The sequence below is a fragment of the Brachycentrus maculatus genome, unplaced genomic scaffold (assembly GCF_059751285.1).
Source record: "Brachycentrus maculatus isolate JH-2025_06_01 unplaced genomic scaffold, ASM5975128v1 h1tg000011l, whole genome shotgun sequence".
In the NCBI taxonomy this organism is placed as follows: domain Eukaryota; kingdom Metazoa; phylum Arthropoda; class Insecta; order Trichoptera; family Brachycentridae; genus Brachycentrus; species Brachycentrus maculatus.
In genome coordinates, this window is record NW_028280765.1 from 1,352,302 (window position 1) to 1,374,204 (window position 21,903).

Consider the following 21,903-nt stretch of genomic DNA (forward strand, 5'->3'; position numbering starts at 1 on the left):
TCTTTATAAAAGTGTCTATCATGTATCTATATCATCATATAAAATATATATCACAATAACACTCTTTTAAATGAGTGTTATTTATTAATACATTTTTTTGCTGTTGTTTTCTTCTTCTTACCCTTATTCGCACCTAATGGCGTATATGGGACTGTATCGCATTAATGCAGTGTTATCTTAGGCGTTAATTATGTGAACGCAAGAAACGCAAGATTAGTCCTACGCTTCTGGTACCAACATAGGGAGACAAAAAATAAATATTATAGTGATAACTCCATGGGAATCGCACCCGAGACCTTAAGCGCGGTTGACAATCGCGCTAACCACTACGCCTAAACGGAAAACATAAAAGTAATAGGTATAATCGGCGTGTATGTACGAGGAAATGCATGAATTCGGAAGAGGCGAAGATTGTTTGCTAATACAGATTGGTGTGACATTGTGAGTTAGTTAGTTGTAGGAAAAATTAAATTGAAAATTTGTACAGGTGAAAATAATTATACTCGTAGATATATTAAAAAAACAGAAATTTTAAGACCAAAATGTATGATACATGGTAAAATGTTACAAATATTGTAAATAATGGATTTATTTAATTTGTAAACGAAAAACTAAATTTAAAAAAGTTTGAATTTAAATAATCATTATTTTAATCAGTAATTTGGTGATTTTTCCGTTTTATCTCTTACGAAATAACTTTCTTAAAAATAATATGCATTTCAATATGACTTGATATGATAATATAAGCATTGAGGAAGAATTGGTTTGCTTTGAAACCACTAAACTTTATTATTTGGCTATGATAAGGTATGCAGAGATTTTATACAGTTATTAAAATAATTTTTAATTTCTAACACTAAAAAAATATGCATAATGAAGAAAAATTAATTATGAAAATTCTAAGAAATTAAGTAATTTATAAATAAATAATACTTGTTGGATAATTTTTTACAGTTGCCAATAGGAAACCTCAAAGACAAATAATATCATGCTATTTGTCTTGGGAAGTAGTTTATACAGTATTTCTTATAGGTAAGTATCGAATATATCATAAAAAATTAATGAATCATACATTATTTCGTATATTTTATTCCAATATGGAAGTCAACAAGCGTGTAGTTAGTCGTTGAAAACACCACTTAAGTGTCATTAAGTACCGCAAGTTTTTTAGCACAACTAAGCAGCAAGTCTTCTTGTTTTCACACATGAAATAACATCTTTAAGCAAATGACAATGATTCTGGCTTTGATTGGCCTTTATAAATAAACACAGAAAGATCATTGCATAGGGGACGGATTAATTCAGTGGCCGGCACTCAGTCTGTGTTTGGCGTTCTCCGTCGCTTGACGTGCGTTCGCGGGCGACTTGTATTTTCCGGGGGAAATTACAAGTTTTGCCGCGTATTTTACGCCACTGCAACAGTTCGTGAAAACTTCAAAGCTCAACAAGTGAAAAGTGGGTTTTCCTATAAATTGATAACTACAGAATACTTAAACAGTGCTTTTTTATTTAATATTTTTTGATTCTGGAACATTTTTTATACGATATTGTTTATATCCTAACTAAATAGGTGTGCCGGTATAGCGATTGAACAAAGTTGATAAAATTGTGACAATTTTTATTCATTATCAGGCCCAGACGATTAAGTTAATGATGAAATATTGAATTTACGTGACTTTTAAATGATTGTGCGTTATATTATTGTTTTTGTGACATAAAAACTGAACTAAGTTATTTACTACCTACGCCATCGGCATGAATCGTAAAATGTCCAAAGAATCGGTCAAGACTGTGGAAGGTATGTTTTTAATTTTTTTTTAAATTTATTTGTTATTAGTGTTTATAAAGTGTCTTGATTTGTATTAAGTTGAGCAATCTGTGTATAATGCCCCTGAAAAGGTATTTTAGAATAATAACAGTATTCACATAATACATTTAATAATACAGATAATAATTATTAAATGTTGTACACAAAAGTTAAGAGGTGACAATTATAAACTTTTCACGTGTTATTTTTTGACCCACGTTTTCCTCAAAGACTTCAACTTATGAACATGTTTTTTGTTATTGTTGTTATCGAGTCATTCAAATATATTTTAATAAAAAAAAACAAAATCAGATAATTTTTTTTGTTTTAAAGTTAATATTATAAATGGTCTATTATAAAAATCACATTAAAAAAAAGTATCCTGGTAGATTTGTTTTGTTATTCAATTTTAAGTGAACGAAGCACGTATTATGCGTACGAGTACACACATATATGATGTATACATACATATAAAAGAAATTGATATACTATATGCTTATAACATATATATAACACCTTATAACAATGCAATTTAAATCTTGGATAAAGCTTAACTTTTTTGTATTCTGTGAAAAATGCTTTTAAGAAAATTCTTGTATAAAAGGAAGATTTATTCTACATTTTTCGAGAATTTGATTTCGTTATTTCACATGATTGTGCATATGGTTTATGATGAAAAACATGTTTTCCTCTTTCGAAATTGAGAAAATGCACTTACATAGTTTCGCCATCGACGAAAGGGTGGAAAAAATATAGGTAGATGATTGAAATAAAACCCCTTAAGAAGTGTCCCATTAATAAAAAAATTATACTTATATTTCCCATTATCATAAAATGCATGTAAACTTTTTCTTTGCTTTTTATATAGCTATAGAAAAGTAATAATTTTGCATAAGAAAAATATATAATACCACTTTCTACAAAAATATATACTCAGACCTATTAATTTTAATATAAATCATTCTGTAATCTGAAAAAAAGTTCCATTGTCTTGTATTCAGATAAATCGACTCTTTTCCGACTAATTTTTTCACAGAATATTTTAATAGACGCGAGAAGGTTATTTCCTGAAAGGTTTTAGCGAACTATGTTGTAGGGTATATTAATTCAAATCAAACAAGCGTGAAATGACGTATATCATCGAGTTTGGTGACCGGATCATCATTATTACCAACATAATAATGTTAATATATGCTAGTCCTATGTCAAACGGTGCAATCAAAACGGCAATTGCATTTATTTTGATCTAGCATTTCCTAGCGAATCTGCCAACAGCTGAAATAAGTGCATCGAATTACTTCCCACATACTTGTAGAACACGAAAATCACCGCTCATAATCATGATATCATTTACAAAGTACGTTTGCAATTCATAAAAAAATACTTATATAAATCTACGCGATTAAAATATATTGAAATAATAAGAAATAATATATTTATAAATTAATATACACATATATATATATATATATATATATATATATATATATATATATATATATATATATATATATATATATATATATATATATATATATATATATATATATATATATATATATATATATATATATATATATATATATATATATATATATATATATATATATATATATATATATATTTGAATCAATTTATACCTTCTTATTAAATACCACTACTTAAAAAATATATATTGTGCTCTTCAACCTTCATCGTCCCAAGGACCCAACTTAAAACTTTAGAATTAGCTTCACATACGGCGTTTTTTCTTTGTATTTTTTTTTGTTTTTTGAAAGAAATGACCCGCAAAGCCTCTCTTTTTTAGAGGTTTGTCTACAGGTAGGATAGTAAGGATAAGAAGGTAAATGTGAAAAATACAATTCAAACATCCAGATAAATTGAAAATAAATCTTTCTTGAATTTATTTTGCAATTGACGGGAATCGAACCCGTGACGCCAGTTTCGCAGTCGAGTGTTTATAAAAACTACGCCACGGCGGCGGCGCCTGTCGAAAATGAAATTATGTGGAATGCGTCGAAATATGTGTCACAATAGATTTTTAGAAATAGTAGTTTAAAATTGATAAATTTTATCACAAAGTGACTGCCGAATCAATCAATGAAAATATTTTATTTTCCATTTCTTGGTGAAATTCGATTATCATTTTGGGATGAAGTAATGCATGATAACCATTATTGTTTTTTTTCTTATCATCTATCTAAATCTAGATGGCGCATAGAGTACCGCTTCAGATGGACATATTATTAACTCGATCGTTAATTATACAAAGGTCACTTTGACCTGTCCTACACTCCAGATTATTATATTTAAAAATGGAATATATTTTATGGGATGCGAATGACGCAAGTGAAGGACCTTATAGTGGAGGACATCACTGCCATTTGGAATGGGAAATGGAGGAGGGATATAAATAAAATGAAAGACTTCTTCTTCTTCTTCTAAACCTCATCTGTACCTGATGGTTTAAAATGCACTGCATCGTAAATAAGCAGTATAATCTTGATCGTTAAATACATGAAGGTAATGTGGTCATACCTGCGCTTCAGGTACCAGTCCACTGAAATATTAAATTAATACTGGAGTGAAATGTGACACAACGTTGCTTTTGAAGACGCGCATGTTTTTATATACACCTATGACGAGTGTAAAAAACAAACTTTTTAATTGCAATGGCAGCGCCATCAGTTTAAAGTAACAGCAACACAAGTGATACTAAACATTGCCTGAACACTGAAGATAAACCGGACAGACTCTATGAAATTGGGCGAGAAGAAAACATTTAAAATAGGATAAACACTACAAAAACCATTCAGTTCGGTTAAAAACAAATATCTGGGAACCCTAACATGCGTCGATTCTTGGAACACAATAATTTAACACATTGACCACCAAATTAGAAAAAAAACCCGTTTGAAAATGGCGTTTGTGTAAACTGATTTCAATACTAATTGTCAGCTTAAAGGGTTTAAATCAAGGGTGCCCAACCCGCGGCCCGCGGGCCACATGCGGCCCGCGACGCGCTTACGTGCGGCCCACGGTCATGTATGAAGTAATTTTTTTTTAACCATTAATATATTTGTGATACACGGGTTGATCATCAACAAAATTTATGCCCTCAAGTATTATCTATGAGCCAAGTCATGCATGTTGTTGTAAAAACGGTGAACAATATCCGTTCGCACGCTCTTCAGCATTGCCAATTTAAGGCAATCTCAAAAAACTTGGAAAACCAGTTAAGGTGTGTAACTTCAACTAGGTATTGAAATAGATTTAGAAATGTTAAGTAAACGAAAAGAAATTCAAATCTCGCACTGAGTGGCAAATGATAAATTCGTTTCTATTTAAAATAAAATTAATAATATTGTTTGATTTATGTGTCCTAATTGATAATTTTGATGGTTAAAAATTTTCAACATTTTTATTACTATACAAATACATTTTTTGTTGGTTGAATGCGTGTTTTCTTCTCACATCTGATCGAAGTAATGTTTCTTTTTCACATTTCCCTGATTGTACTTTCTGATTCAAATTATGGAATCATATCATGGAATTATTGTTATTTAAAAAAAAAGTACTACAGTCTGCATGCGGCCCTTGGGAAAATTTTAGGTCACGATGCAGCCCGGGGTGCAATTTGGGTTGGCCAGGCCTGGTTTAAATGGTATTTACACAATGGGCAATTTGTATTAGTTCATTTTTATGCATACTTATTAATGCATTCATATCTGGTTCACTTCGTTGTAATGAAACAATGCTTAACATATTCATATATTGTGCCTAGTACATTTATTATGATGAACGGGTTACGCATATGGTACATATAGATGATATAAAGTAGACATCGAGTGGTTGTGTCAAAAAAAATTCACGTTAAAATAATTTTGCGTTAATCAAGTCAATAAAAAATGAACAATGTAAATAACATAAATGAGTACTTATACTTTTTTAAACAATAAGCCTATACTCAACCCAATTTAATATTTAAAAAAAATTATATTGTAGTAAGTATGTGAAATTTTTTCGTTGTTGAAATCGAAAAGTGTGTACACAATCTTAATATATAAATACTTACTTTAACCTAACAAAACGCTCACTCCTTTCAACAACGTCATAAATCAAAAAAACTTGATTTATCAGGAGATAATTTCTTTTTAAAAAATATAATAAAATGTATTCTAAATAAATGTCAAGCCACTTTTGGAACTTTTTACTTTGCAACAGATCTTTTTTGGTAAAACCTGAATGTTTTTCTCCATTTGAAAAATATTTAGTATATTTAAAAATATAATAAAACAATACCTTTAATAATATCTTCAAAATATAAAAACAACACTTTCTGCCCTGTATCAGGTAAATATCAAGTTAAAAATAAGCCACTTTTGCTGGAATAAAGTATATTTTCTGGGCATTCCGAAAACACGCACAACTGAAAATTGACGATTTTTGAAATATGACGTTGTTGAAAGGAGTGAGCGAAAAGGGTTTTCACGTTTTTTCGTATTAACATCTTAATGCTATTTTGACAGAAACATGAAAGTCAAGGTTTTTACAGGGCTCACCGCTTGTAATGGCTGATGTACGTAATTACCCTGCACACTGAGTAATTTAACCATTCTAGCCATGATTTAGTGTTTTAATTAATTTTTATTCCACCGACTGGATTTTTTTACCGTATTAAAAGCTTATAAACAGTATGACTTCGAGTGCAATTGTGTCGGAAAAGATAATTTGTATGTCTCAAATAAATCTAAGCGTTTTCGTTGCAAAGGATTTCTTCTGCATTACTTAGATTTAATCAAAATACACTTAATATTCGAACAGAAATATTATATAATGATAACATAACACAAAAAAAATAGTAGGCGATTTTTGTTAACTTAAATGAAATTGATAATACTACTTATAGTAATATTCTATTTAAGTATTCGGAACAACAAAATTAGTAGGTACAGGGTGGCACAAAATTAGTCACCTTGTCGTGATAGTATATCGTGTAATAGTAGTATCGTAAAAATATCATTTTTGCAAATGTTGTTGTACGTCAAGATATTTCTGATTTTGAGCTGCAGTATAGAAACAAATTAAGTTTTATAAATTTTTTTTTTGATCGATGGACATCTTTATTTGCACCGTTTTTTTTTGTTTAGTGGAAAAGATCCGACAATCCGACAAGTTGCTACCACAAGTGTGAGTACACATTTGTGCCTGTTTTATCAATGTTGTTTATATTCTGCAATTGTCTTATTTACAAATTACAAATATGATTTACGTACAACGCCATTTGCAAAAATTATAACATCTTCCGAGAGGGTGATTAATATTGCGCCACTCTGTACAGAGTAATCAAATAGGTTTTCTTAGAACGAAAACGTTGAAGTTATTATATTTTAAATGAAATTGAGCTGATGTAAGACTATAAAACATTTTCTTTCTTTTGAAAATTTGTGCCATTTTGTGTAGTTTTTTTGTTCGAGGAATGATTTATTTCAATCATTTCACTTCCAAACGCTATATTATATATTCGTACTTATGAAATAATTGAAGTATAAGTAAGACCAGTCTGATGATGTCGGTAACGACGAAACCCGGTCGCTGGTCAAATAAAAAAGTGGAAAAGCTAAAAATATTGGTTTTAATCTAATAATAAATTAAAAATGCAATTCCATCACGAAGTGTCAGTGGATAATATAAATCTATTATGTAAATATTGCTCAGAGTAAATTAATATCCCATCAGGCTTTCGGCAACTTTATGGGTAGTATTCATGTTTTTTCCAGGGATGTTCTTATTATGGAAGTGATATTATGTTTTTTTTGTCTCTTATAATAAATTACGATAACGCGATTGTAACAAAAAATATTTTATAAGCCTGGCGTGCGTGAGCGATGTTGAGGATCAGCTAAAATAAATTATTTTATGTTCTTATTTAATACGCTTTGCTAACATACTATACACAAATACGATTAAGCATACTGGAATATAGAATAATTAAAATATAAACAATGTAGGTAAGTAATCCTAGGAGGGGTCTGAAAAGCCAGTTTATATCAACGACTGAACTCATTTTGTGGCCACATTTTTTTACGTGTAGACTAGAAATATTTTTTTAAATTACCATTTAGCACCCTCAAGTAATAACAAAAGACACAAAAATATGAATAACAGGGAAGAAACCAACTACGTACGTTACCATTTAATTCGAGAAAAATACTTTTATTATTTTTAAAAGTAAATAAAATACTACGGCAAAAAAAAAAAAAATAGCTCGGTTTCGCTTAAAATATGGGTTGAGATGTAAGCTCTTAGGAATTCAAAAAATGATAATTCGTGGTACTGGCTGTTCAAAATGATTTAATATTAATCTTCTTGTACAGAATAAATGTGCATAGGCAGACTTATTGCTAAGTATATATAGAGTATATATATATATATATATATATATATATATATATATATATATATATATATATATATATATATATATATATATATATATATATATATATATATATATATATATATATATATATATATATATATATATATATATATATATATATATATATATATATATATATATATATATATATATATATATATATATATATATATATATATATATATATATATATATATATATAAATTGCTGTTAACATTTTGTAATGGATACTGAGAGTATTCTGACAAAGTGCGACGTATCCAAGCTATTATATTGATAATGATGATGGATGACGTCACTTATTCTTGATTAATTTATATGTCAAGAGCGAGTCATGATCGTGTCAACATTTGGAGATTCGGTGATGGGGCAGATCCTTCTATTTCATTGACCTAAAACATAAAGATGTAATAGAGTCTTGAGACTTTTTCTGAATAAAGATTTTGAAAATGGTATCGTAAATTCTTCTCGTGAATGATACCGTTATTTATTTATATGCATACCAGTAATATGTTTACTTAATAAACTTGTCTCCAGTTCTCGTTAAGTGTTCGAAGATATTGATGTTTACAAGGTGCATTTAAAAAAAAACATTTTTTTTACAAAACGACAAACCATAGTGTCAGGGTTAAGGACTACTCATTTAATAAAGGCTGTAAGAAAATTAAATGAGTAATTTCGCCTGAAATTAAAGTAAAAAAATGTAATAAATTATTCAAGGGTTTTATTCTATACTTATCTATTTAAGGACATTCATCAGATTAAGTATTTCATTTATACGAAAAAGAAAAGAACACATTAAGAACGTACATCTTACCTACATAATTAATATGCCTTATATATCTTTATAAAAGAGCGTTTATACCCCTGTATAAATCTACTGTATAAGATATACATTAGTGCTTACTACAAACCCAATATTATTAGAATTTTTTAAACTTATTTTTCAAGTAAATTATAATAATATGTACTTTGGCTCTTAAGGCGAGTGTTGAGCCAAAATGCTTAGGGACATGATGTAACATATTATGGTAATTACTTTTTGAGCGATTTTCTCAGATGATAAAATATCTAATCTTTATACATTGGTGGCCGGAATTCACGTTCAAGAGTCAGATAAATGATTCGTATGTAATATGAAATAACTTCAAATACGTATGTGATAAAAACTCATATTAAACAAATATTAAAAAAAAATGAAATGCTTATTATGGTGCAATCAGAAATACTTGTTTATAAAAATCCATTGAAAACAACTGTGTTTTAAAATAAATTAATATTATCTTGAATTCATTTTACAATAGCCAGAAATCGAACCCGCTACGTCAGTTTCGCGATCGAACCTCTACTATCCTTCACTATTTTGTATAATTAAAAAAGTTTATGTATTATACTGTACTTTTTTTAACTAGATGGATGTGAATGAAAGGTTCAGATAAAAAAATATATAAATGGATTTAATAGATGTATTTCCTCAAGTGTATTTATAATTAATAATGTATGTAAATGATAAAATACAAATATGTTTTTTTTACGACTGTCAATGATTTAAATTATTATGATATTTTCCTCCTCGCATGAAATTTTCCGAATGTGTCAGTTGAAGATCATAAGATCTTGTACATATATTAAAATTAAGTCAGGAGAAAATTTACATATTATACGTATTTTTAAAGATATTAGTTTTTGGCAATAAACTCTTGAATTCTGTTTTATTTTTGGCATTTTTATTTTCATTATGTTAAATAACGCCATCGTTTTCTATTGAATTATATTCTTAAGACAATATCGTAGCCGTACAGGATAAAATGACCAATGACGTAAAATGTTCAGGAGGGCCATTTAAGTCACTTTTGCTTGGCAAGAAAATAAACACCAATGCAGTTAGTCATTTTTAACAAGTCAACATATTATACTTATTAGTTAAAAATCCTTTGGGACTTTTTTCAGGGCAATATTAAGCTAGTAAGTATCAAATAGTCAATGATCACGTTTTTGTAAAAAAATGCACTTGGTCACTTTCTCCTGTATGACTACGATATGTATAATTCCGAGTTGACAGAGTGCTCTTACAGATGAGCGATATGTTGTGTTTGCTATTGTGGTACTTGGTGATAAATGAATGGAAGAAAATATTTGCGATGTATTCTATGCATGGGCTGTTGTTTCATTTAAACTTAAATGACGTCTTCTAGGTGCAAATCATTGGAACAGCTAATCGAGACGCAAACTATACAATTTTTAATACTGAAATTGAATGAATTACATATATTCTTATGAATTTTGTTAAAACTTTAAAGTTTGAGCACCAAATACCTGGTAATTAAAAGTATGTTCAAGATGTTTCACTCAAATACAATGGGGTTATTTTCTATTACGATTCACTACGTACGTCGTACTTTTGTTTTATAATTTTTATTTTATTTCCACTCATTGTACTCCTGAAACTGTTTCCCAGTTACAAAATGAACGAATCGTGTATTTGTCGAATTCGCAGGTCAGATAATAACCATAAAATTATACGGCGCTGGTATGCCTGCTCTCCACGCACTTAACTTATATACTGTAGTAATATAGTAATAGAAAAATACCATTTTTTTGAGACAAAATAACAAAAAAACGTTTTTCAGTTTTTTTCTTCTTTTTGTAGTAATTTATATTTTATTTTAATTTTATTTTATTGGAAGGAAGAACAACAGTTACAATATATGATACATACAGAATACAAAAAATAAAATCATGAGTACCAATTATAGTTCTTCACAACTATACATAAGAGAGGTCTATATAAAGGAAGAGAGGTCTATACATAAGAGAGGTCTATATGTGACTTGAAAACGATATAAATTTCTTTTTGTTTTGCTGTTACATGATTAAAATAAAAAAAGGAGAAGTTTTCTAATTATCCGAATGTAAATTATTCATTAATTCAATCCCTCATCCGCACCCGATGGTGCATAGGGCAGTGTTATCTTGATAGTTAATTCACGAAGGAAAGGTGATCAGCCCTCCGCTTCAGGTACCAGTCCAGGGTGATATTGAAGAAATATTAGCATTCAAAAAATATACGACGTACTTAAAATGTATATGATAAATATTTTGCGTCGATGTTAGTGTGTGAATAGTTCAATGGTTGTGATGTTTGAATGCTGGTATTTTGATTGTCCTGACGAAAAGACGACTACGTCTCGAAACCGGTAAGCAAAAATCTTAGTGAGTGGTCCTATGTAGGTACATGTAACATATATACTCGTACTAACATAACTATCTTTTTTGTTGAGATTAATTTTATTTAACAAATGTATAAAATAAGATAAAATAGTAATGAAAATAAAGGAAAATATGTGTTTTTGCTGTAATTACTTACTACTTCAATTTCTAAAAAATAAACTACAATTCTTAATACAGTATTAGTAATGATGAAATTTGAATTAAAACATTTGTTTTTACCACTAGTTTTATATATTCATTCAATTCAAACCCTTATCCGCACCCCAATGGTGCATAGGGCACTGCATCATACAAACGCAGTGTTCTCTTGATCGTTAACACATGAAGGAAAGGTGATCAGCCCTCCGCTTCAGGTACCAGTCCAGGGTAATATGGAATAAATATTAGAGTGAAAAAATCACTTATATTTATTTGACCCCCCTGGGAATCGAACCCGGGACCTCCAGAACGGTAGCCGAGCGTGCTGACCATTACACTACGGAGGCGGACAAAAGTTTTATATATTAGTAATGATATTTAAAAATCGGTAACACTTTTTAGTATCCATGTATTTCTCTTTTTATTATACGATAAAAATATGTTGTTCAAATTATCATGAGATCATCCACCTCTCAAATTACTTCAAAAACTCCTCTATTATATTTGAATCCTATCTTTGGTTGGCAACTATATTATGGTTTAGTTGATGTTTCCTCAAATAAACACCTTTATATTCATCTGAAGATTGTAATTACAGATATTCCTTTGTAAGTATGGATGATCTCGTTGTTGGAAATACACAAATGAATGTAATTTCAATATAATCAAAGGAATGAAAGCAACGAATCCATTTTTTTTGGTAAGAAGTACTAATAAATTGGAAGCGGTAGATAAGACGATCCGCGAACTAATGAATGAAATTTTAACGAACGACTTCGCCATAGTCTCGTTTAAGACGGTTTAAATTTAATCCATCAATAAATTAAATCAATTTGATAAATAAGTTAGTTATTACATTTTGAGTGTGTCCAAATACTTGTTCACACTCAGAATGTTGTAATTAAATTATCTGGTCAAATTATAAGCTTAATTAATAAAAATGAAAATGATATTTTCTGGCGTTTCTTATGTGTGTGATTATAATCCAGGAAGTTCTAGTGATTCAATAATAATGTTTCAAAATTGGTTCATATATGTATATATATATATATATATATATATATATATATATATATATATATATATATATATATATATATATATATATATATATATATATATATAAATATATACTTAAAAGTGGATCAACAGTCGGAATAATCGGCGGTTATGTATGAGGAAATGCATGAATGTGGAAAAGGCGAAAAAAGTTTTGCAAAGATTGATATGGCGTTCTGTTCTCTCTGCCTACCCCTGAGAATAGCGGCGTGATTCGTAGTTAGTTAGACTTTTTACTGACCCTTATTCGTGACAAATGGGCTCTGCGTTGTACCTAAGAAGCGTTACTTGATCGTTAAATGCATGAAGGAAGGACAGATATCAGTCTTTATTAAATCAATGCTAGAGTGAAAATATATTCATATTTATTTAACTATCTGGGAATCGAACCCGGGATCTTCAGCATGGTAGCCAATGTGCTAACCACTATACTACGGAGGCAGATTTATAGCTAAAGGCTACGATATGAAAGAAGTAAATTTAAATTTGTACAGGGATTATAAGTATTTTACTAAAAAAACGTTTTCAGATTTCTTTGATTTATTCAATTAGTGCGAACGAATTTAAAAATAAAGAATAAAAAAAAACGCACATTTAAAAATATTTATAAACATGTTTCCTAGCATTTTATCTCGTTACGACCATTTGTAAGACATGTTGGGTAGGTGATTCAATGCGTGTACATTATTAATAGAACCTTGAATAATACAAATATTTTATTGTATTCTGTGTCGAGTCAAAATGCAACTTCGAATGTCCTATCCTTATTGTCTGAATTAATAAAATAATAAAAAATAACTTATATGAATACTTGAAGATATTATTGCAGCAAAAATTAACGCATATTCAAAAAAAATACAATACATAAAATGGTTCCTTTGGTGATCTGCTGTAGATACTTATTCCATGATTCGTCATATATTTTATTTTTTTGTTTTAATTTATTTTTATTTTTAGAATTTTCATTTATATGTATATATATATATATATATATATATATATATATATATATATATATATATATATATATATATATATATATATATATATATATATATATATATATATATATATATATATATATATATATATATTTATATATATATGTATATATATATATATATATATATATATATATATATATATATATATATATATATATATATATATATATATATATATATATATATATATATATATATATATACTGATTTTGCCAAGGCCTTCGACAAAATAAATCACAATGTCTTGATTCGTAAGATTCGCGAAATGGGTATTCATGGTGATCTTCTTAGATGGCTCATTTCTTATGTTGAAAATAGAAGCCAAGCGGTAGCGGTTCTAGGATTTACTTCTAATTACATTATGATTCCTTCTGGGGTTCCCCAAGGATCCCACCTGGGCCCATTATTATTTTTAATATACATAAACGATATTAACAAATATATCAATCAAAATTTTCTCATGTTTGCTGACGATACCAAGTTATTTATACGAGTCAAGTCTTTAGACGATTGTTCAATGTTGCAAAACGATCTCGATAATCTAGTGTCTTATTGTAATCTTAATCAGCTTTTTCTGAATGTCAATAAATGTTTTAGCATTACGTTCACAAGGAAAAAAAATAAAATTATGTTTGATTATGAAATTAACAATAGTCGGCTGACCAGGAAAACTGAATTAAGAGACCTTGGTGTCATAATGGACGAGAAACTTTTGTTTTCTTCACATATTGCAGCCTGCGTTAATAAGGCCTACAGAAACTTAGGTTTTATTTTTCGAACCACTAAACCATTTAAAAATACATCATCTCTTGTAACTTTATATAACGCTTATGTTCGTAGTCACCTCGAATTCGCCTCAGTCGTTTGGAACCCTCAGTACGCTATATATATAGCTCAACTTGATCGTATTCAAAATAAATTTCTAAAAATGATGGATGGTAAGCTTCATTTAAGTTTCAACTCTTATGAAGAATCTTTAGCCTTCCATAAATTATCTTCACTTAGTAAACGTAGGAATATATCAGATTTATGTTTTTTGTATAAAGTTATAAATAATATGACTGAGAGCCCTTATCTTCTTGCGCAGATACCTTTTCACTGTCCAATTAGAATCAATAGGCATAGTCATACCTTTTATAATCCAGCACCAACAAAGAACTATACAAAAAATTCCTTTATTTATCGAAGTTGTGGAAAATTTAATGAATGTTGTACCGACCTTGATATGTTCTACTCCAATCTTTTAAAATTTAAAGCTAAATTGTTCGAAATCTTATAAACCTAAAAAAGTAATTCTATTCCCTGTCCTTTCCTTTTCTTTCTTTCCTATCACTGCCATCTCCTTTTCTCTTTATCCCATCCTTGTCTCATGTCTCTTCCTTTATATAGACCTCTCTTATGTATAGTTGTGAAGAACTATAATTGGTACTCATGATTTTATTTTTTGTATTCTGTATGTATCATATATTGTAACTGTTGTTCTTCCTTCCAATAAAATAAAAATAAAATAAAAATAAAATAAAATATAGTGTGGGTTCCTCGAGCGCCCGACGCGGCTGCTGAGGAACCACACTCCATCATTTATTTAATTTTCTCCGGACATTTACATCTCAAGTCTGCAATTTTTTGCTCATCTATAAATATTGTGATTGGTGTTAACTTGAAATGGTTAAAAGTTATAATTTTACAAAGGTTAGCTGTTAACTGATGAAAGTGCATCAAGAATATCATTGCGTCGTTCAATATAGCAATGCGGTCCTAAACGGTGTAGTGTATTTCTAAGTATCTGTGCCGAATGAACACATGTGGCCATCGGGCGTTAAAAAGTGCTTTGTGTTAGTCCCTTAAGGGTACGTTACGACCATTGTGTATTCATCCGAAACTCCTACCTTCTCGGGAATAATTGACTGCAATAAAAATGTGCAAAGACAATAACGATCCTAGAACGTGTGCTTAAACGGTTAAATTTGATGAAATCGAACTACGAAAACCTCAGAGACAAAACAATCATGTCTGATAAAAGAGGATAAAAGCGAAGTCCCGTTTGAACTGTGTTGAACCCGACTGTGCTAGTCTGGAAGTTGGCCATCCACAATGACGAGGAGCTCAACAAGCTGCCCTCCAGCGTGACGACCATCGCTCAAGAAGGCGTCCTGCCCAACACCTTGGCCATTTTCCAGCCCATAGGATCAAGAGGAAGGCGTTTTAATTTGTCATCTTTTCCCCGCTCCATACTCGACGGACCGAGACCGTTTGACGACGTTTTAATCCATTTATTTTTTGTATATCATTATCATCATCATCCTATTATTATTATTTTTATCTATGTCTTTATAAGCGCCCTTGAGGTAGTATTTTACGAAAATGGCGCTATACAAATTATCCAAATTATTATTATTATTATTATATATATATATATAAATATATAAATATATATATACATATATATATATATATATATATATATATATATATATATATATATATATATATATATATATATATATATATATATATATATACATATATATATATATACATATATACATATATATATATGTATATATATATATATATATATGTATATATATATATATATATATATATATATATATATATATATATATATATATATATATATATATATATATATATATATATATATATATATATATATATATATATATATATATATATATATATATATATAAATATATATATATATATATATATATATATATATATATATATATATATATATATATATATATATATATATTTATATATTATATATATATATATATATATATATATATATATATATATATATATATATATATATATATATATATATATGTATATGTATATATATATATATATATATATATATATATATATATATATATATATACATATATCTATATATATATCTATATATACATATATCTATATATACATATATATATCCTTTTCCTAGATTATGGAATACACTATTTTAGACATTTTGAGGAACAAACATAGAAAATGAAAAATTTAACAGATATACCCCTTTGCCATTACACTACCTAAATTATAAGCATACATATTTTTTGGCGGAGATCCACCTTATGTATCTTGTTAGTGGAGTTTCTTTTACACACTTTTGTATATTATTTTTTTCTATTTTAACATTTTATACACACAAAAAGTTTTAGAAAAACACAAATTATTTTACAATATTATCTCTTGGTCATTATTTACCCATTCTTTTATTTTGCTATTTGTCCATATTTTTCTTTGTAGTCTTACCTCCACCGGTAACAAATTAAATATGAAACGAATAATGAATAATTATTTCATAAAAAGAAACTGCAAGTCAAAAACGTTCTTATCTTATTTGAAAACATTTTCTGGTTTTGTTAAATGTTTTAGAAAGATATCAATTTTGAATATTATTTTCTCAGAATTTTGAATGCTTCACCAGTATTAAATTTCGTATTGCGAGCATCAACCGTGCGCTTTTTATTACTTATTTCATTCATGATTATTCGTATACTGTATGTAGTATGTAGTGTGATATTTGATATTCTTCATTAGTCAGGGGCATTCACCATAAAAGTTATGAGTAAATTACGTACGTTCTAGGAATATTTTATTATTTGAAATATTTTTCTACGATTGCAAACCACGCGAATGTCTAATGATTTATTTTGTGTTTCAGAGTCAAATCCAAAGTATGTAAAACTTGGCATGTCAAATACTTGGGTTGGGAGTCGAAATAATCGGCGGATATGTATGAGGTTATGCATGAATGTGGAAGAGACGAATAATGTTTGCAATGCCAGAGTGGTGTGGCATTCTATTCTTTCTGCCTACCCCTGCGAGGAAGAGACGTGATAAACTGACTACCCAACATGTGATTATTTTTAAATAATCATTTCATTAATTTTATATGGGATTCAGTGAGTAGTAATAATTATAAATAAGAGAACCATGTCAAATAAAATTGATAGTTTGTTTGTGTGTAAGTTAGTAGGTGAATGCATTTTTGTAGGCAGTGGCGAGTTAGGAGTAGAGTCTACTCCGTGCTTACCACTGCCAGCAAAAATGTGTTGTAAATCTACTCAGTAGACAATCAGGGTAGGCAATAAGCAAAACAGCGTAATAACTTATGCAAAAAAACGTACCACGGGTGGCTACCTTCATTAAAATCTTAAAAATCTAACAATGAGTGTTATGTCTCTAAACAACAACCGAGAAAACAAAACTAACAGAAATTTTTTTCTCACTCTTACAGTTTCACTATTATTCTACTAAAATAGGGTGAGCGTTGCTTAAATGACTCCATGACACGCACGCTACTGTGGGATAATGTGTAAAATTAACAGTTTAAATGACCATACTTCAGGCACCTCCCCTAGGGGAAAAAGATAATTCAGAACATTACATAAGATCCTTTTAAAGCCATCATTACCATTATTAAAACTAACTAACTAACCATTACGCCGCTTCCCCGCAGGGATAAGCAGAGAGAATAGTACGCCACATTTTTTTTTTTTTTTTTTTTTTTGCAAACATTCTTCGCCTCTTCCACATTCATGCATCTCCTCATACACACCCGCCGATTATTCCGACTCCTGACCCCACCGCTTTCAAGTATCCGAAAAACTTGATCATGCCAAGTTTTCGTCAGTCTTCCTTTGCTTCTTTTTCCAACAACATTCGCCTCATAATACGTTTTAACGTTCTTTCCTCACTCATACGTTCCACATGTTCAAACCATCTTACTTAATTAATCTGCCTTACCATTATTAAAGCGGAATAAATCTGAAAAAGATTTGAATTTATATTACACCTATGGCAAAATCAAATAAGTAATTATAGTAGTAATAAGTGTGACATTTGGTAACTTAGAAGATATTATTTTTTCTCTTTGGCCTTTGACTGTATAATAACGTATATATATACGCGCGATCAACCCCGGGCACCCAAAATATGGTAAACATAATACCATATCTCATAATCTTTCTTTTAGATTTTAGACAATCTCTTTATATAGTTTTTGCGGTTTGTGTATTTTTTATAATCTTTGTTACTCCATCCACCGAGGTGCCATGCTTCTGTCTTAACTTCATTGGTCCAACGTGTGGGATCTTCCTCTCCCTCTCTTCCCCACCAGGAAGATTTAAGATTTTATTCTCCCCCCGGAAGGATTTTTCATATTTTTATATTTTAATTCTACAAATATGAAAATAATAGATTTCATAATAAATACTTTAATTATATTGTGTTCCTAGTGTAATACCTATGCTTTATGTTTGTTATATAAAATAAAATAATAACCCTTATGTGCGGTTTTAAAAATATTCCATGTTTTTCAATCAAATCATATACGAGTAGGTACACGAACAAAAACACGCTTTGTGATTTTTTCATAACACAAAGGTTGCAAACAAAATAAACATATAAGTTTTAAAAAAATCAGCCCCTGGCTAATACTCTGCCTATTATAAAAAATGTTATTTCTTTCCATTTAATAATGTTTATGTGGATTTAAAAATTGTTTTCACGGAACCAATCTCAATTTAATATTTTGTTTATGAAAAGCTTCAAATTATGTAATATAGGAAACATAACCAAAACAATTTTTTGAGACTCAAAATAGATTACATAATTTTTCACACTTATAGTGATATAATACTACCTTGCACTAAGTATCTTAAGCACAAGACTGATTACCTTGCCATCATATCATTAACGATCAACCTGATATTGCGTCAATTTGAAGCAGTGCCCTATACACCACTGGGTGTGGATAAGGGTCAGAGAAGAGCAAGGAAATAAGTAACTAATTTTTAGGTACTTATTCCCTCTTAAACATGTATTTTCTGATTCCTGATTAATCAAATTCTGCTACTGACATAATTATTGCTTTGAATCAGAATCTACTGTATACATAAAGTAGTGTGTGTGTATCCATTGTATTGCAACACATTGGGGAATTATTACGTTTTTATTTTTAATCTTAGACATAACAATTTTTTTTTATAAAGTAAAAAAAAAATCCAGTAAGATTATAATCTTTTTATATACCTCATTAAGTTTTTTTGACAATATTAAAAAATATAGTTTAAGTCAAAGGCAGAGTATTTACGGTATATTTTCTGTACAATTTTACTTTTTGTATCTGTTTAAATACACAATAACAATGCAAATAAATACACGATGGTATATTTATTTAGGTAATTAATAAAATTTGGACATCTTACAATTACTCCAAAATTAATTGATTTGATGTTGATGTAAAAAGTTGATGTATTGATGATGCATTATGTACGAAGATTTACAATGGACATGTAAAATATATGTAGATATCTTCTTTATGATTTTTTGTTGTTTAAAAACTCTAATGACTTCCTTGAATTTTGCAGTTTACATTTCAACTCGCTGATTAATGTCTTGTTATACAATATAATAAAACAATGACATATGAAAACAAAACAATGACTAGAAGATATGAAAATATTCTTTTGTTTTGAGATCTTTTCGAACGCGTCATATTAATACAATGATAAATTCCAGAGAGAAAATCTGAGGCCGGTCTTAGAAGACAATTTTTATTTTATTATTTCATGGTGGTACTGTAAAATGCTTGGGAAATTTATGAGTTAGCGTATGTTTGTTCATATTTGATGGAAGCACATAAGAATACTTCAGTTAGAAAAGCTCCCATACTGGCGGTAAATTTTACACTCTGCTATAAATCGTGTCTAAACGAAACAGTAAAGTTAGCTTTCGTAGTTCTTATGGACCTACGTGTATAGTGAATATAAGCATCGGGGTAAAATACGCACTGGTTTATACATACATATGTACATACTCGTATGTTATGTGCGCTCATGTTAAAGTCAAAACAAAAAATGATTATTTCAAATGTCATTCATATCGACGAGCCAACGGTAATTGACGTACATATCACGAGGCATTTCTACATAGCCTTGAGCAATACTTCCTATTGAACAGACCCCGAAGCGTAAATTTATAAAATTTTTGAAAGATAAAAAAAGCGGAACATTGACGTGACTGTGCGTAGTTGAATTTTATGTCTTTTTCTTCTTCTTCAAACCCTTATCCGCACCCCAATGGTACATAGGACACTGCATCATATAAACGCAGTGTTATCTTGATCGTTAACATACGAAAGAGAGGTGATCAGCCCTCCGATTCAGGTACCAGTCCAGGGTAATATTAAATCAATATTAGAGTGAAAAAAATCACTTATGTTTATTTAACTCCCCCTTGGGAACCGAACCCGGGACCTCCAGAACGGTAGCCGAGCGTGCTGACTATTACACTACGGAGGCGGACTTTATGATTAATTGCATTTATATATTGAATGTTGAAATCAAACACTGATTTTTAGAGTCTACTGAATTGTCTTTTATTGTTAAAAATGAAATTTGTTACAATTGTTTCGCCTTATTTTATTTTTGCGTTTTGAACAATTAAATATAATACAATTAGTAGACTCTAAAAAATGGTGTTTGTTTTCAACATTGAATATGTAAATTAAAATGAAGTTCTACAAATTAGACATATTGTCATAGTCTGGTCGTTTAGCTACCGTGATGTAGGCCCAGCTTCAATTTTCAGGAAAATGCATTAAACGTCCGGCTTTTAGCGCAGCCAGGTGCTTAATGAATTTTATTATTGCGAGTAAGGCCTTAAGCTCCATACTTATTTCAGAGTAAACACAAATTTATAAAAATCACGTTTCGTCTAGAGCAGTTCGCTTTGCTTTTCTTAGCAAGGCGGATACATAGAGGAGTTGCAACTAGGCAGAGTATATTTCATAATATTAAAATATATATATATATTCAAATTGTTTATTATCACCATGTGAAGATTTTTGAGGTAATAATTAAAAGTGGTTTATTCCTGTACAGTGGGTACAGATTGTATACTGTATTTTTGACAACTAAATAACAAAGCGATTCGTCTAAAGATTATTAAAATAAAAATAATAGTGGTTTTATTTTCAAAGAGTAGGTCCCATCAATTATTAAATGCCACACGTATACCAATTAAGAAGCAGTTGAAATTATAAATTATTTTGAATTAGCACCTTCTGTGGATCTCAATCGTTAATAGCTTCCTAATTAGCGATAGCGAAACATGTTTATGTATTGTATTTATTGATGTGATTCTAAGTTATGAAATCATTAATAATGTTTTTTGTAAGT

At 29.2% G+C, this 21,903-nt stretch overlaps 1 protein-coding gene across 1 annotated transcript in view; it reads left to right on the forward strand.

The window, feature by feature from the left end:
* The first annotated feature begins 1,121 nt into the window (after positions 1-1,121).
* The window catches only part of Ac76E (adenylate cyclase type 2 Ac76E), a 226,135-nt gene continuing 205,353 nt past the window's right edge, over positions 1,122-21,903 (forward strand). The window contains exon 1 of the mRNA XM_088262602.1: positions 1,122-1,798. Within this exon, the coding sequence (XP_088118728.1) occupies positions 1,756-1,798 (43 nt within the window). The 5' untranslated portion in view covers positions 1,122-1,755. The remainder of the gene's footprint in view (positions 1,799-21,903) is intronic.